The sequence below is a fragment of the Aethalodelphis obliquidens genome, unplaced genomic scaffold (assembly GCF_003676395.1).
Source record: "Aethalodelphis obliquidens isolate GAN/ISIS:26980383/991018 unplaced genomic scaffold, ASM367639v1 scaffold11, whole genome shotgun sequence".
Taxonomy (NCBI): domain Eukaryota; kingdom Metazoa; phylum Chordata; class Mammalia; order Artiodactyla; family Delphinidae; genus Aethalodelphis; species Aethalodelphis obliquidens.
In genome coordinates this window covers 17,343,112-17,361,150 of record NW_020837955.1, presented here as the reverse complement: position 1 = coordinate 17,361,150, position 18,039 = coordinate 17,343,112, and the positions used below count along the sequence as shown (strand labels likewise).

Here is an 18,039-nt window from a genome sequence, read left to right as displayed (position 1 = left end):
ACTAGATGTCAAAAAGACCTCTCTTTCCCCGTTTCACCTTCCTCACCTCTAGGTGGAGCCAAATCTGAGCCTCCTTTATGTTAATGTTAACGTTTACCACAAAAGGGAAGAACACCTCTATGCAATGTAACAACACTATTGTGAGTACGTTTTACTTTTCTTTTTCTTTCTTTTTTTTCTAACAGCTCTTATCTTCAGGGAGAATGCTGAAATATCTACAAATATGATGTTTTGGATTTGCTTCAAAATGACTGAATTGTAGGGTGGGAAAACAGATGAAACAAGAGGGCTGGAAGCTGACAGCTATTAGGAGAGAAGCTGGGTGACAGATATTCAGGAGTTCATTAAACTGTTCTATTTTTGTTTATGTTTAAATTTTTTTTAACTAAAACATTTACAAAATGGGAGGACTGATGAACCAAACTGGCAAAATATTGATATGTGTTGAAGCTGGGTGACAGTTACATGTGGGTTTCTGTTACTGTTCTTTCTACTTTTCTGCATGTTTGATATTTTAATAAAAATTTAAAAATAAAAAGACCACCACTTTTGATTTAAAACCACTTGGAGAGAACACTTTTTGGTAACCACACCAGTTTCCCTTGGCTTCACTAAAATAAGCTATTTTGGCCTCTACCCTTCAGAAAATCAAAATCTGAAATAACCAAATTCTCCTTCAACATAAAATCCAATCTGTACTATCACTCGCTCTCTTTCATTCATTGTTCATACACTTTTTTTAAAAATTTAATTTAATTTTATTTTTTTGGCTGTGTTGCATCTTCATTGCTGCACACAGCCTTTCTCTAGTTGCGGCGAGCGGGGTCTACTCTTTGTCACGGTGCTTGGGCTTCTCATTGTGGTGGCTTTTCTTGTTGTGGAGCACGGGCTCTAGGCACATAGGCTTCAGTAGCTATAGCACGGGGGCTCAATAGTTGTGACATGCGGGTCCTAGAGTGCATGGGCTTCAGTAGTTGCAGCGTGTGGGCTCAGTAGCTGTGGCGCGCAGGCTCTAGGGTGCGTGGGCTTCAGTAGTTGTGGTGCACGGGCTCAGTAGTTGTGGCTCGCAAGCTCTAGGGCGCAGGCTCAGTAGTTGTGGTGCACGGGCTTAGTTGCTCCGTGGCATGTGGGATCTTTCCGGACCAGGGCTCGAACCCACGTCCCCTGCATTGGCAGGCGGATTCTTAACCACTGCACCACCAAGGAAGTCCCGTTCATACATTTTAAGGCCACATCTAAGGGAGAAAAGGAAGTTACTTACTTGAGTCGATGCTCATCTGCATGTGATGAAAAGAGGCCATTCTTGAATCTCTGAGTGAGTACTGACCAAGCCATGCCACAGTAATCCTGGAACAACCACAGAGAAATGGTGCAACATGAAATGGGAGGCAAACCGTAAATCCGCCACAGTCATAGCTGTTCCATTTCTAAAGTTACTTGTGGGATACTAGTTGACAAAGGAAAACAGAAATGGCATATTCATTCACCAAACACAGTGCCAGGTCCTGGGCAAGGCAAGTCCCTGAACTCAGGCCACTGAGTGACCTGAGTTACCTGGGAATAGTCCTTTTTATTCCTATTGCCTCCACGTTCACTACGAAGCCTGCCTGACATGGCTCCTGAGCCTCTTAGGCTTCAGATATGGGTAAGGTTAGGACCAGGAGTAGCAACATCAAAAGCCAAACAGAGCTTCATTCTATCTTATGTAGGACTGACATGAGTAGGTCAAACAGATGGAATAGAAAATGGTCAAAGATCTATCACTGGGACTTCCCTGGTGGCACAGTGGTTAAGACTCCGCCTGCCAATGCAGGGAACGTAGGTTTAAGCCTTGGTCCGGGAAGATCCCACATGTCGCGGAGCAACTAAGCCCGTGCACCACAACTACTGAGCCTGCGCTCTAGAGCCCGTGAGCCACAACTACTGAGCCCGTGTGCCACAACTACTGAAGCCTGCGCGCCTAGAGCCTGTGCTCTGCAACAAGAGAAGCCACCGCAATGAGAAGCCCGCGCACCGCAACGAAGAGTAGCCCCCACTCGCCGTAACTAGAGAAAGCCCACTTGCAGCAATGAAGACCCAATGCAGCCAAAAATAAAATAAATAAAATAAATTTATATTAAAAACAAAAAAGATCTATCACTGGCCTGCCTCTGTGTTGTAATTCTCACCAAAGGAATCATTCCTTTTGGTTTGTTCAGTAAACTAACATTTCCTGCATGTCTACTATATGCCAGGTGCTATTCTAGGTGCCAGGGGGATCCAGCAGTGAATAAAACAGACAAAAATTTCGTTCCTTACAAAGCTTACTTTCTAGTGGTGGGGGACAGACCATAACGAAATATACATGCATACATACATATACACATACATACACAGAGTGAGTTAGATGATGTAAGTGCTCATGGGAAAAATAAAGCAGGAAAGGGAAATAGGTAATATTGGGGAGGGCTACAATTTTGTATAGGATGGCCAAGGAAGGTGTCACTGGGACGATAACAGTCGAGTCAAAGTTAAAAAAAAAAAAAGGGCGAACGAAATCATCTTTTACCTAGGAAAGAAAACATATTAAGCCACTAGCAGTTTGGGCAAGTAATAACCTGAGCCCTTTGATGTTCAAGGGAATAGGATTTGAGGAAGTTTTAAAATGAGAGAAAGATTCAGGCTATGGACGCTTAGGGGACGCTGGAAAGGAAAGGGAATATGAGGGTATTCCTAGAGGCAAGGGCAAATACAAACAAGGTTTTCCTCAATATTTCTTAGGGACTGCCTTTAGAGAACAGAATAGTACAAACACTGCAGATATTATTCCTTTTGGAAGCCTTATACCAAGCGAACCTTAGAGAATTCTAAGAAAGCAGAAGGGAAAGAATAAAAAATATAAGAGAGGACAGATATCCCCATAAATTTTTCTGATAAAATAGACAGATAGGGCTTCCCTGGTGGCGCAGTGGTTGAGAGTCCGCCTGCCGATGCAGGGGACACAGGTTCGTGCCCCGGTCCAGGAGGATCCCACGTGCCACGGAGCGGCTGGGCCCGTGAGCCATGGCTGCTGAGCCTGTGCGTCCGGAGCCCGTGCTCCGCAACAGGAGAGGCCACAGCAGAAAGAGGCCCGCGTACCGCAAAAAAAAAAAAAAAAAAAAAGACAGATACACAAAAATTAAAGAGATGAATCCAAATTAAAGCAGACACTGTAGAAAGCTAGCTAAACTTTTACCTGTCCAAATAACTAATGTTTTAAACCTATAAGATGCTTAAGTCCTAAATGTGCTCTAAGTGCATGTTTACTTCTTCTGCAATTTAAATGCACTATCATTGCTTTTTGCAACATCTTTTTAATATTCTAAGTGACCTTATACCATCCTTAAAACTCAAGGTAAGAAAATGAAAGTGGACTTGCCCACCTGTGTGACATCATCTCCAAAAGCACATTACACCTGGGAACAACCAGTAAGGGAAAAATACCTGGAGATGACACTTTTGGCCACAAACATTAAGACTATTGGAAAGCTGGAGGAAAAACCATTAACCACCATGACAATATTAGACCTGGGTGATAATTTGGGTAATAGGACACCCGTGGAAACCTAAGCTTAATTAATTAGAAGGCAGTATAGCACAGCAGGTTCCTTAACTTCTCGAAGTCCACCTCCTCATCTGTAAAATGAGGGCTCACAGGGCTCCTGCCAAGAATCCAGTGAGATCATGCATGCAAAGCCCTTCGCACAGCATCTGGTACAAAGTCAGGCGTACAATAAATGGCTGCTGCCAGGATGAGTCACTTTATTATTAATAATTTACCTGAGCAGCCTTGGCAAACGTTGGCCCGTGGTAGCGGCCACCGATGCGTAACACGTCCTCTGTACAGTAAAAGAACTCGGAGAAACCGTAGAACTCGCTGTTGTTGAAGTCAATGGGTGACTGGTAGATGCCGTTCAGTGAGGCCTGGCTGGTGCTGGAGCGAGCCAACAGGGGGCTCAGCATGGCCCCACAAGCCACCCAGTCCCCTCTTCCTCGGACATGAAGGACCTGGCTGTTCCTTTCCACCACATCTGTGAGTCCCACAGGCAGGCAGGGATCGAGAAATGGATTGTCAGGACTCAGACCTGTCTTCTGGCCCAGCAACCTGTCACAATGACAAAAACAAACAAAACACATCACTACTGTACTCAGCCTCCTCTAAGATGCTTCCCAGATATCTTGTTATCTTTCTACATGACACCCCTAAAAACAAGGATGGAGTGTTACCACGTAGTTGTGTCACGTGAACATTTAAATTATGCAAATTCAATTTAGAAAAAGAAAGAAATATGGCAGTGATTTTGTTCAACCTTTTAGTCAACATGTATATTTCCCAACGTATAGTGAAATTGGAGATGTGAATCTGCTGTTCTCCCTCTGGTCTTCATTCCCATTTGCCTCTTAAAAGTGAAAAGATCTCACCATTCTGAGCACAATTCTAATGTTTAAAAAAACAACTGGGAGGAGGTGAAGTGGGAAGGGCTGAGGAGTGTCCTGAGGCAGGGACCATGGCAGTGGTGCAGTGGCGATGGGTGGCAAAAGTGACCGAGTACGTGCCCAGCTCTGAGGGGTAAGGGAGGGGCAGGTTTTGATTCCTATCATGGCCATCACACAGCTCTGATTAATTAAAGTCTGTACTTGTCTAGCAACAGTATTCTCATTCCTAAAGAGATTAATATGCAGATCTGGCCAAAGATGGAAATTAAGTAGAGACCAAATAACTTGGCCAACTACAGTTAATTACTCATGAGTTCCTAAGACAAATGTTGAAGAGTGGACTTCCTGGGATGAAGATGCACCCACAAGTGTAGAGACTGAAGGAGGGAATGGGAATGTGGCAACACAACAAAATGCTTTGGAACAAGTGGAACCTACTTTAAAGATGTGACACCACCTATAAGGAAAACTCAGAAAATTATTAAAAAGAGAGAAACATTAAGTTTTAACATCCCAGGAAGCACAGGTTTCTCTATAGATTAGTAGATACACAAGATGAGTAATCAATCTTCTGAACTAGGTAACTTAGATACATGGTAAAAAAAATACCAATGCATGAGAAGAAGATGATGCAGACTCTTCTGAGGCAGCAAAAAACATGATACAGAGATAAAAGAGCAGCAAAACAACAAAGGAAGGAAATGGAAGAGGAAGCACAGTGGCTAAAGTTGGTGTGAGACCTTCATAGTAATTGTTCTTCAGATGCCATAGTGTCAGCAGGAGTGATCTGAACTCCATAACAACATTTGTATGGATTTAAGAGTACTTTCAGAATACAAACACACTGCTTGGTTTTAATGCATTCATCAATCATCCAGATAACAGGATTCTCCCAAAGCACCTTGAACTCTTAGGAGTTTAGACTCAGAAAAACAAAAAAGACTTATGAGACAATATTTTCTTTAACATGCTCCCAATATAAGGCAATTGACTACTGTAGAGAAATTATTACAAATGGGATAAACCAGTAGCTCTTCAAGCCACTGTTTCCAGCTAAACAAATGGGGGTAAATAGTTTTATGGTGGAAAAGAACTCTGCTCTCTATTATGCTTTCCTTTAATGTGCATAATGATAAAAATAATTTTAAATGCTAAAAAACCCACAACTATTTGTACATTATGGTCTAAATACTTCATCTGGTACACAATGAAGAATCAGTGGTCTGTCCAATGCTAGAGGAAAAAATGTCTATTCTGGACTTAAAGAGAATATTTTAAAGGCTAATTTTAACTACTATTTTAAAGGCTAATTTTGATTAAGATACTTTTAATCTTTTATGCACACTATGGAACCTTAAGTCCCACGTAAGATGCAACTCCACTGTAATTCAGAAAACATGTCCTGCACACTTCCATGTATTGATAGAAGGAACTTCCAGTAGCTACATTGCACTGCACAACTTAAATTGGTGACTTAATTTATCTCACTTATCCTGTGATACCATGTCTGAAGATGGGCACAGCAAGAAGTCACCACAATAAGCCACTGTACATTTTTGAGTCTTAATAACAAAGATTAGAAGGCACTCTCAAGCAGATCAAGTGGGACTACTAATAGAGGGTCTCTAAAAGATGTTACCCCATTGGCAGGGGTGGTCAGAAAGGAGGAAGCAAGGACGTATCTATCTAGTAGGATGTAACCATTTTTTCCTAATATCTGCAGCCTGACAACATTCTATTTCAGAATCACAGATCCCATGTCAAACATACCTGTTTTTGTTAAGAGTTTCATTCATCACAAGGTCTTCATAGCGTTGCCGGGCAAAGTTGCCCCCGAATCCAAGAAAGGTTGTGACGTAAACCCTATACACATGTTCAGTGTGTTGCACATCACAGCCCAGGTTGAACTCGGCCAGCAAGATCTTCGCAGCTTCTTCCTGTAATACGATGTAAAGGGAACTTTACTTTTGGTTGACTTCTAGAAAGGTGTGACATTGCTAATACACTAAATTTCATCTGCTATGACTACTCTTTAAAACGTCTTGTAGCATTCTTTCATCCTCACAGCATTATTTTAAACAAAGACATAAAATGACAAGACTACACAAAAAGGAACAAATCAGAGACTAAATAACAAATTAGAGACTAAAATACTTTCTGTAGTTAGACAGAAGGTAGAATCATTACAGATGATGTCATTATCTGGCGTGTACTTTTCTGATTTTCCAATTCTCCAAAATGGGAATGTACTATTTTTATAATCAAAAAAAAAATCCAGAGACACATAGTTTTTTGAGGCAGAAGCTTGGTGTGTCCCCCTAGTTTTTTGAGGCAGAAGCCTGGTGTGTCCCCCTTTGCTATCCTTTTCTACTTCACCCAAAAAGAAAAAAAAAATCCTTTGACAAAAATAAATTTAAGGAATTTGAGAGATCATCATGAGATCTATTCTATGGCTTTTTCTAAAACTATTTAAGATGCCTTAATATTCCCTGTGACAGATTTGAGGATTAGAAAAGTCCAATTTTATTGTACCTCTGTTTTTGTTTTTTTTTTTACTTCAGGTACAGAGGTTGAATTAGTCATATTCCTCAGTTCATGGCACACTATCATGGCAAAGCCCCACTTTTATTTTATTTATTTACTTCCTTTTATCCTCATACTCACTGCCATTCTGGCTCTTGCCACAGGCAATCATTCTAATGTGCTTAATATGTAGTATTTGTTTGTATGTATTGTTGCAAAATGGGATTGTTTTGAATGTATTTATTTTAAATTTCTGAAAATGCTACTGTGCCCAGCAATTCCACTCCTAGGTATATACTCAAGAAAACTGAAAACATGTCTACACAAAAATGTGTACATGAGTGTTCATAGCAGCGCTATCCATAATAGCCAAAAACTGGAAACAACCTAAATGTCCATCAGCTGATGAATGGATAAACAAAATGTGTCATGGTCACACAATGGAATGTTATTCAGCCAAAAAGGGAATAAAGTACTGATATCTGCTACAACATGGATAAGCCTTGAAAACTTTTGCTAAATGAAAGAAGCCTGACATAAAAGGCCACATATTTTATGGTTCCATAGGCAAATCCATAGGGACAGAAAGATTAATGGTTGTCAGGGCTGGGGAGAGGGGAATGGTGAGTAACTGCTAATGAATATGGGGCTTCTTCTTTTTTTTTTTTTTTTTTTTTTTGCAGTACGCGGGCCTCTCACTGTTGTGGCCTCTCCCGTTGCGGAGCACAGGCTCCGGACGCGCAGGCTCAGCGGCCATGGCTCACGGGCCCAGCTGCTCCGCGGCATGTGGGATCTTCCCGGACCGGGGCACAAACCCGTGTCCCCTGCATCGGCAGGTGGACTCTCAACCACTGCGCCACCAGGGAAGCCCGGGGCTTCTTTTTGAGGTGATGAAATGTTCTGGAATTTGACAGTGGTGATTGCACAACTTTGTGAACGGTACAAAAAATTAGATATTTAGGATTATTTAAAATGTTTAAAGTGCTATTGTGTTATGTCTCTTTGTTTCTTTCCTTTCTTTACTAAGCACAAAGATCCATTATATTGCTATGTACACATCTAACTTGTTGCTTGCAAATATACTTTCTATACCAGTGTTGCTTTCTAAGTCTGCACACACACAAAAAGCCATTTGTTTAAGACTTTAAGGCTCAATGCCACCTGTCACTTATTCCTTAGTATCAGAACCATGCCTTCATTTTACCTGTTGAATACATACTAACAAATATAGACTAAACAGTCTCATAACCTAGTTCCCCAAATCTGCAACCCCACCACAGACAATCTCTTCTGAATGCCAAACCCACATTTTCAACATACCCAGAATTGAACTGCTTGGTGATAGGACTTCAGAGCTAGAGACCAGAAAGATACTCTCACCCAAACCATACCTGTGTGCTTAGCATCAACCCTGCCCTTTCCCCCGTGGTCTCTCTCTCTCAGTGACTAGGTTCTTCACCCTTCCAGTTACCTAAGCTGGACCCTCAGCATCTGGCCATCCCTTCCTGCCCTACCCACATCACCATGTTACACTGTTTTTTTACTCCAAAATATCCCTTGAAATCTGTCCCCTCCCTTCCATTTCCACTTACACTGTCTAGTTTAGCTCTTTAGCACTTCTCACCCAAGGTTCCCCAACCTACAGTTTTTTCTCCTGACACCAAAATTATTTTCTTAAAAAATAGATTGGGGGGCTTCCCTGGTGGCGCAGTGGTTGAGAATCTGCCTGCTAATGCAGGGGACACGGGTTCGAGCCCTGGTCTAGGAGGATCCCACATGCCGCGGAGCACCTAGGCCCGTGAGCCACAACTACTGAGCCTGTGCGTCTGGAGCCCGTGCTCCGCAACAAGAGAGGCCGCGATAGTGAGAGGCCCGTGCACCGCGATAAAGAGTGGCCCCCGCTTGCCACAACTAGAGAAAGCCCTTGCACAGAAACAAAGACCCAACACAGCAAAAATAAATTAATTAATTAATGTCAGATGCAGGCTTGTGACATCCTCTGTCACATAGGGGAGGATGTAAGTCAGGCACCCGCAGATAAGCAAGCTTTCACTTTAAAAAAAAAAAAGAAAAAAAAATAGATTGGAACTCAGTCACACAATTAACATATAGTCACAAAATTCAGAGCTGGGGACCTTCAGAGTTTAATTATTTCACAGATGATGAAACTTAGGCCCATATGACTGCCCTACTCAAAAACCTTTGCTGGTTCCCCACTGTCTACAGATAAAAAAGCCAAATCCCCTAGCATGGCACCCAAGACTCCTTATGATCTAACTTCATCTTATCTTCCCAGCCTTCCCTACTACCACACTTGAAAATCCCATACTGCAACAGGCTATTCATCATTACCTGGACATTCTGGGCTCTTTGCTGTTTTCTGTGCCTTTGTGCATACTGTCACCTCCATGCAGATGGCCTTCCCTCAACCTCCACTATGCAAAAGCCTGCTATCATCCAAGGCCCAGGTAAATACCTTACTTTCCACGAAGGCAGCATGGAAGGCTCCTATTCAAGCCTTTGCAAATGGGGTTGACCCTGCCAGTCCCCACATTGCTGTGGCTCTCTGTTTAGACCCAAGGTTCTCAACCAGAGGTGATTTTGCACCCCCAGGGGCATCTGGCAATGTCTGAAGACACTTTTAATTGTCAAAACTGGGAGTTTGGGGGAAGTACGGGCGTTGCTGCACCTGATAGAGGCCAGGGATGCTGCTGAACATCATGTAACGCACAGAACAGCCCTCCACAACAAAGACTTATTCAGCCCCAAATGCCAATAGTGCCAATGATGAGAAACCCTGGTTTAGATCAAATTACAACACTGTCATGGTCTGCCTGTTATCACAGGCTGTCTCCACTGATAGATTATAAGCTTTTGGGGGCAGTGTAACATGTCTTATTTCTTGCACATACTAGGTGCTAAAAAATGTTTTATTTCTTTTTCCTCTGTATGATGAAACTTCTCCCTCAAAATACATTTTTACATTCTAGTCAGGTAAGGAATAACAGAAGCACAAGGATGGAATCATCAGTAAAGGAAAGGGAATAACGTTTAATTAACAAGTATGTAATAAATACTGTACTCCAGGATTTATATTATCATGTTTAATCCTCAGGCAACTCTTCCAGATAAGTAGTATAGTTATAATTGCTAAAATGTATTAAACGTTATTACGGGCTGGGCAGCTTGCTAAGTGCTTTATACACGTGGTATTATTTCATCCTCACAACTTTATGAAGTAGATACTATTATTATTCTCTTTTTACACAAGAGGAAACTGAGGCTCAGAGAGGTAACCAACCCAAGATAACACAAGCTAGCAATGATCTGAACCAACATTTGGACCCAGGCCATTTGGTCTAAGTCCAAACATGGTGCCCTTCCTTCTCAAAGACAGGCATTCCCAGCCACTGAATTCCCCCAAAAGGTAAAATACCTGTTGTGGAGAAAGGACAGAAGTTGAGGTAGGAACTTCATAAGCAATTTGGAGAGAGGCTCCTCCCATATCCAGTATCCCTACTGTCCTTCTGCGTCCTGTTGCCAACTCCTGGGGAGCCTCGGCATCTGATTCTGAAATAAATAAGAGAACAGAAGGGGTCTAGTAATTAAAAGCCAAAATTAAGTTTAAAGGGAAAAAAAAACCAGAAATCCCTTAAAAAACTGAAAGCAAACTGAGATAAATTAATCTAACTGTACCAACTATATATTATACAAAGAATTACTTTAAGTGACTTAAAACATGGTATTTTGACTATGTATCTCTTGTAGAATATATCTTAATGACAAAAGAAACAAATAAACTGCATTCCAGTAGTTTTATTGGTAATACATTATTGGTATTATTATTTTTAAACAATTAAACATATATTATGAAATAAAGTTAAATAAATGTTTATGTAAACAGCTTTAGGAACAAATATTCAGCATAAGAGAAAAAGGATTTGATTTTAATATAAAATGAAAGAAATTAAACAATAATCTTATAATCTTAAATATGAATCAGAACTATCACTATGAGATCATGATTTATTTTTCTTTTTAAAAAAATACAATTTCCTAGCTCCGTCCACTGAAAAGGCCTAGAAGCGATGATAATCCAGGAGCAATGAGCACTGCTGTTGTCTAGACCACAATCTCTAAACATCATTTTCCACTAAAAGAAACAAGGGCTCCTTAAAAAAAAATGGCTGATGCTAGGGTCTAAGAGTAGAAAAAACACAAGATGAGCATAGAATACCATCGTATGCCAATATGCCAGGGAAACAGAAAAGACTACCGGGATCATGTTAAAAGGGCACAAGAGCCAACTCAAATGTGCTCCTACCGGCCAATGATGGTAAAATTTGAGCACCAAAAAGAATAATGATGTGATGGACTGCAATGCATCAAATAAATTAAAATCCACAAGTTCATAAGGATACTGAAAAAAAAAATTCACTGGTTACCTTCAGAAGTTGCTAGGACACCAGCTCATTATTCAAAAACTTGATAAATAAAAGCAAAGAATCAAGGGTTCATTCTGTTTTTCCCGTAGGAACTATATTTCAGGATAACCAAATGGCTAATGAAGAAAATTTCATTATATAAAAATCCTAACTGTTAAAAGCAGAAAGAATGACAGAATTAGAAAAATCACCATTCTGCAACCTCTAATGAGAAAACAAATCTAAGTAATGATCACAATTGGCTGCTATAACCATCAGGTGAAAAGTGGATAGAAAATTTTTATAACAGATCAGATCAGACTGACAATATCTGAACCCTGAACACCTGTTCAGTCTTAACATGACTAAAAGTAAGACAACCAGATATTACAAAACTCCTGATGTGATACAGCAGGAAACAGCACCACCTATGATTTATTCTTGCCAAAAGAACTGAACCTGAGTCTAATCAAGCTTCTATACCTAACCTCCAGTTTACAGAACAAAAGCGGGGGAGGGGAGGAAAAACATGTTAAAGATCCCACAAAGATTCAGTCAACCAAAGCCAGAATGTGGCAAATTCACTCCATCAAGTGACCCCGTTTTGGTTGTTTTTTGGTTGTTGGGTTTTTGTTGTTGTTGTTGTTTGTTGAATGATTTGGAAAAAAGAGTTTGGGGGGAAGGTTAACTGTTATAGATTAAAAGGGACCTATCAATCAAATGTAATTTGTGATCTATGTTCAGATTCTGATCTGAACAAGACAACTACAAATAAATATTCTTGACACAATCAGGGAACTCTACCTGGGTATGAGATGGTTGTTATCAATACATGATATTAGGAATTGTTAACTTTGTTAAGTTTAAAAATGGAACTGAGGGGGAATTCCCTGTCTGTCCAGTGGTTAAGACTCCACGCTTTCACTGCTGAGGACCCAGGTTCAGTCCCTGGTTGGGGAACTAAGATCCCACAAGCTGCATGGCATGGTGCAGCAAAACAATTTAAAAAAAAAAAATCAAATAAAAATGGAACTGTGGATATTTTTGTTGGTTTGTTTTGAAACTCCTTATCTATTAGAGGTATTACTGAAGTACATGAAGACAAAGTGATTATGTGTGGTGTTTGCTTTTAAAAATCCAGTAGGGTTACAGCAGAAAATAACACAACATTGTAAAGCAATTATACTCCAATAAAGATGTTAAAAAAAAAATCCAGTAGGGAAAAAAACCTGTGTTGTATGGAAGGAGTGTGGGAACAAAACAATGGCAAATTGTTAATAACTGTTGAGACTAGGTAATGGGTTCATGGAGGTTCATTTTATTAATTACTCTACTTATGTGAATGCCTGAAACTTTCCATATTAAAAAGTTAAAAAGAAATAAAAGAAAGCAAATTAGGACTGGGAAATGAAGCATCTTAAGTTTTGAAAAAAAAAGAAAAAAAAGAAAGAAAACTCAAAATTAGCACTTACATGCTACTGATGGGTTATGACATAAACCTTCAGCCCTTAGAACTGTCATAAGAAGACAATACTACTCACCATCCTCATGGTCGAATCTTCCCAAAACAAAGTTGATTCCAATCCATGCATAAACCCCTAAGTAAGAAATATAAAAGCCCTTGCTTAATTCTCTACTGCTATAGCATGTATATACCTCTCCCAGGGCTGCTCTTTTCCTCCTTTTCTTGGAAAAAAAGTGATAACCGTATTTTATTCCACACTCCCAGTGTATGAATTTAAAATCTTTTATCTTGTGATGTTTTTCCCTTTTAAAATTATTTGCATTTTCTAAATTTCTTACAATGAATAGGAATTAATGTATAAAAATAAATGTTAAAAGATAAAAATCTTGGAGTTGTAGTTCTGGGCAAGCACACTCACCCTGTCTCCCCACTGACTACAAGTATAAACTCTGGATAGAATATTTGGAGCAGCTTTCTGAGAACTCTGATAGTGGGCACACTGGGACAGAGATCAGACTTTAAAGGACCACCAAAACCACAGTGAGTTTCCCATTCTTCCCCCTCAGATACTGCCTGGCCTGGACTCAAAATCAGCTTGAAATACAAAAGTACACACCAGATGTGGACAGAAAGAACTTCAAGACCTTGCTTTGTGGTCCAAGGATCAGAAAAGGGGACTCCAAAGGTTCAGAAAGAGTGGCAAGAAATTCCTTGCTTTTTTAAAAATTCTGTTCTCTCCTACCCCAGGCAATCCTGCAACAGCAGAGGTAGAGACTGGGTAGATGCCTAAACCTCTGAGAGATGTGAATCCTTCTTTCTGACCAGAGGAGCTACAGCCTCAAGAGCTGGGGCAAATCCCTATTGCTCTTTTTTTCTCCCTCTGTCCTCTACCACTTAGCCTTGGATATAGATGCAATCATGGGAAATGCATGGCAGAGTGGGCAAATTAAATCCCTGGCTTTCTGACCTAAGGACCATGAAAGTGAACCTCAGGTAACCAGAAAGTACTGGGGAGACTGTGGAGAGTGGGGAATAAACTGGTGTAGGAACTCCTGGGCTCACATGCATGATCTGACTCTAAACAACATATCAAAGCTTTTGAGAACTGACATACTGGCTAGTCAACACATTTGTATGGGCTGTGCCCAGGTTCAGACGGGCCACTGGCTGGCACACACATGGGACAAATCCAAATAGCCGTGCCAAAAGCTTTGAAAAATGAATCAGCAGAATCACAGCCCACAGAAGCCAGGTCAGAACTTAAGGCTTGAACCTAACCAGTCTGCTAAGACAAAAATTAACATTCTCTTTATGATTGAAACAAGACCCAGGGTCTAACAATGTAATATTCAAAATATCCAGGATACAATATAAAATGACTTGTCAGGGCTTCCCTGGTGGCGCAGTGGTTGAGAGTCCGCCTGCCGATGCAGGGGGCACGGGTTCGTGCCCCGGTCCAGGAAGATCCCACATGCCGCAGAGCGGCTGGGCCTGTGAGCCATGGCCGCTGAGCCTGCGCGTCCGGAGCCTGTGCTCCGCAACGGGAGAGGCCACAACAGTGAGAAGCCCGTGTACCAAAAAAAAAAAAAAAAAAAAAAAGACTTGTCATACAAAGAACTAGGAAAATCTCAACCTTTCCAATCTCAAGGGAAAAGATGCCGACCCTGAGATGACACAGGTGTTGGAATTATCAAATAAAGCAGCTATACAGCCAGGAAATAAGAGCAGTCTTCCAATGAATGGATAGAGTCTCAGCAAAGAAATGGAGTAAAACCAAACGGGAATTTTAGGACTGAAAAAGGCAATACTGAGATTGAAAAAGGTGAATCTTTTCCTTTATGTGAACTGCAACTAGAAGACAAAAGATTTGTTTTTCAAGAAATTGAAACATAATTCATCATACAGGCCACATTTGGGCTACATGAGAACATTCATTCAACTCCACCCCAAAAACTACAAACCCCAAGTGCAAGCTTTTACTCCTCAAGGCCCAATACCTTCCTGCTTCCCAGAGATCACTTCTGCCTGAGACTGAGAAAAGAGGAAGTCAAACTCCAGAGGTAAATCTTTCACTAGATCAGCCAAGATAGCCAACTGCTTCCTGCAAGAAAGAACAAAAAACCTGAGTTAATGGTTAAACTCTCTTCTCACAAACAACCTCAACTTGACCTTCCACTTAGCCTTGTTAGACCTCACTGTTCACCTACCCAAGACACTTGATCCCTGCTTCTATTTGGTACCCCCTTCGAGATTTCAAAGGTTTAAAATTACTCAAAAGTATAGCCTCCTCAGGGCAGGAATAAAGACATAGACATAGCGAATGGACTTGTGGACACAGGGCGGGCAGGGTGGGGGGAAGCTGGGGCAAAGTGAGAGTAGCATCGACATATATACACTACCGAATGTAAAATAGTTAGCTAGTGGGAAGCAGCAGCATAGCACAGGGAGATCAGCTCAGTGCTTTGCGATGACCTAGAGGGGTGGGATAGGGAGGGTGGGAGGGAGATGCAAGAGGGAGGAGATATGGGGATATATGTATGCATATGGCTGATTCACTTTGTTGTATAACAGAAACTAACACAGTATTGTGAAGCAATTATACTCCAATAAAGATCTATTTAAAAAAAAAGTATAGCCTCCTTCTTAAAAGGCAATATGGTAACAGTAATACTTATCCTTTATACAATGTTACAATTCAAATAGTATTAAAAGATGAGACTATGGTTCTATGCCTCTCACAGGCTAAGTATGGATAAGCTACAGGAAACTGAAACACAGTTTCATAATCTATAAAACAGATGTAATTACGTTATTCCTAACCACTATGAAAGGAGGCTGTTAATTTGAGGAACACAATCTCATCCTTAGATCTCACACAATACAGAAAAAGTGTCTCACATCACCACGTAAGCAGCACTGTTTGGCCCACAAATTTTTACATGATCCTTTACATTAACAATGAACTTTTAAACCTCCTTTTCCATATTTCAAGGGTTGATTTTTTTTTTTTCTTTATAAAAATCTTATCATTTGGAAAACCCAGACCAGGATCAAAATCCAAAGGTCATAATTTGGGGATGACGCTTGAAGCTTAGTATCTACAGCGCTGTTTTGTCCTCTAAAGTTTTATGTTATTAGTATTATCAGATAAAAACAAGCAAAGAAACAAAGCTAGAAGTAATCATATAAATCTAGAGACAATGCTGGTTAAAAATAAGAGCAGTTATCTTGGATTTTTTAAATTACTCATTACAAAAATATTCTGCTGGCTATCCTGGTTGCCAGCATGACTTGGTGAAGAATGTTATTAGCACTTGAAAGTGAAAATTACATTTAAAGTAATAATCTTCCAATATATAACGTCATTGTTATACACAAGAAATTATTATGATAAAAATTTCATATGGGGAACTAGAGGTGCTATTTTGCCCTCCTTATTGGATATGGTTCTAAACTACCCAAAGAAGAGGGCTTGCTGGTTTTGGTGATGACATGGAAGAATGGGTACCAACACACACTGCTGTTTGGAATATAAATTACTGGTACAACCTTTCTAAAGGGCAATCTGGGACTAGGTATCAAGGTTTTTAACGTGCTTAACCTTTGACCCAGCAACTACATTTTAAGACATTTATTGCAATGAAATCATCAGATAAGAATACAGAGAGAAAAAATACTACAGCATTATTTATAACAATGAAAAACTGGAAATAACCTAAATGCACGTATATCAGTAGTGACTGGCTAAATAATTTATGGGATAGTCATGCAATGTAATAGTACACAGATGTTAAAAGAAATGAGGTCAATTTATATCTACATGTATTGACATGAAAAGATGTCCAATATATTTTGAGTTCCAACAGGTTACAAAACAGTACATACAATATGATCCCAATTTATGTTAATAAACAAAACACTCTTCATGGATTACACAGGATAGGACAGAACTTTCATTTTCTAAAATTCAATATTGTTTCTTTATTAAAAAAAAACATTTTATGGCAAAACACTGACAATTGTTGAAGCTGGGTGGCAAGTAAATGCGGATTCATTACATCATTCTCTCTACTTCTATATACATTTGAAATTTCCCATAATAAAGTTTTTTTTCTTAAATTATCACTTCGTAATTCTTTAAAGGTATTTCCATCACAAACTAAAAAGGCAGTGGAATGAATTCTGTTAGTCTAGGCCTTTGGCAAAAAAATAAAACCTAGTGCTAATAAATCCAAAATACAGTCCAGGGGATTCAAACCCATTTTGAATATTGCTCACAAATGCTAATAAATTAACAAAGTATTAATTATACAAAACAGGTTCTTGCAGTGACTGTTAAACTTACGTCAACAACTATAGCTACCTTAGAGGTAGCAATAATTTCATAAGCCCAGGGTAGATCTAGGCATTATTAAAAGAGCTGATCAAAAAACAAGTTAGGGCTTCCCTGGTGGCGCAGTGGTTGAGAGTCCGCCTGCCGATGCAGGGGACACGGGTTTGTGCCCTGGTCCGGGAAGATCCCACATGCTGCGGAGCGGCTGGGCCCGTGAGCCATGGCCGCTGAGCCTGCGCGTCCGGAGCCTGTACTCCGCAATGGGAGAGGCCACAGCAGTAAGAGGCCCGCGTACCGCAAAAAAAAAAAAAAAAAAAAAGTTAAAGGCAAGTTCTTTAAAAATTCTTAAGATAAAATAAATACTAATATTCAGAGCTTCCACGAAGACAGGGAACATCTTAGACAAATGCGGTGGAGCTACATAGTTGATTTTGTTTAAATAGAAACTTCTTTGACAAACAGAGGAAAGGCTGGGCAGGGCCAGGAGATGAGGCAATCCTCTCCTTTGCTCCAGACACACAAACTGTGGCCATTTCATCACCCTGCTGGTTGGCTCTGCCTTTTTGACCTCCGAGTCAGCTTTTTCTCTGGCCCTCCACCCTCCTTCCTTGTTTGTGAGACCTTAGTCCATTCACAGCCCTGTGATGTGGCACCACCTATGTCATCCATCCTCTTCACATGGTTTCTAAAAGTTTGAATAATGCATTACTTATGTCAAAAACAAAAATTCTAAATTTCACGTGTAGTATGATTACAATTTTGTAGAAGTTACACATAGATATACAGAGAGAAAGGAATAGGACAAAATGAGACAGTTTTGATAGGGCAGTAGAATTATA

At 40.3% G+C, this 18,039-nt stretch overlaps 1 protein-coding gene and 1 pseudogene across 9 annotated transcripts in view; one reads left to right on the top strand and one right to left on the bottom strand.

Moving 5' to 3' along the window:
* The window catches only part of ENTPD7 (ectonucleoside triphosphate diphosphohydrolase 7), an 82,226-nt gene that overhangs the window by 29,073 nt on the left and 35,114 nt on the right, over nucleotides 1-18,039 (bottom strand). For all 9 annotated transcript variants that reach the window (XR_003433871.1, XR_003433873.1, XR_003433875.1 and 6 more), the window contains 6 exons: nucleotides 14,865-14,968; nucleotides 12,944-13,000; nucleotides 10,415-10,548; nucleotides 6,226-6,392; nucleotides 3,799-4,123; nucleotides 1,262-1,347 (listed from right to left, as the gene is read on the bottom strand). Coding sequence is in view for 1 of the 9 variants with exons in the window: in XM_027112275.1 (XP_026968076.1) it covers nucleotides 1,262-1,347; nucleotides 3,799-4,123; nucleotides 6,226-6,392; nucleotides 10,415-10,548; nucleotides 12,944-13,000; nucleotides 14,865-14,968 (873 nt within the window). In the remaining 8 variants the exon portion in view is untranslated. The remainder of the gene's footprint in view (nucleotides 1-1,261; nucleotides 1,348-3,798; nucleotides 4,124-6,225; nucleotides 6,393-10,414; nucleotides 10,549-12,943; nucleotides 13,001-14,864; nucleotides 14,969-18,039) is intronic.
* Nucleotides 4,619-5,214, top strand: LOC113623298 (receptor-binding cancer antigen expressed on SiSo cells pseudogene; annotated as a pseudogene).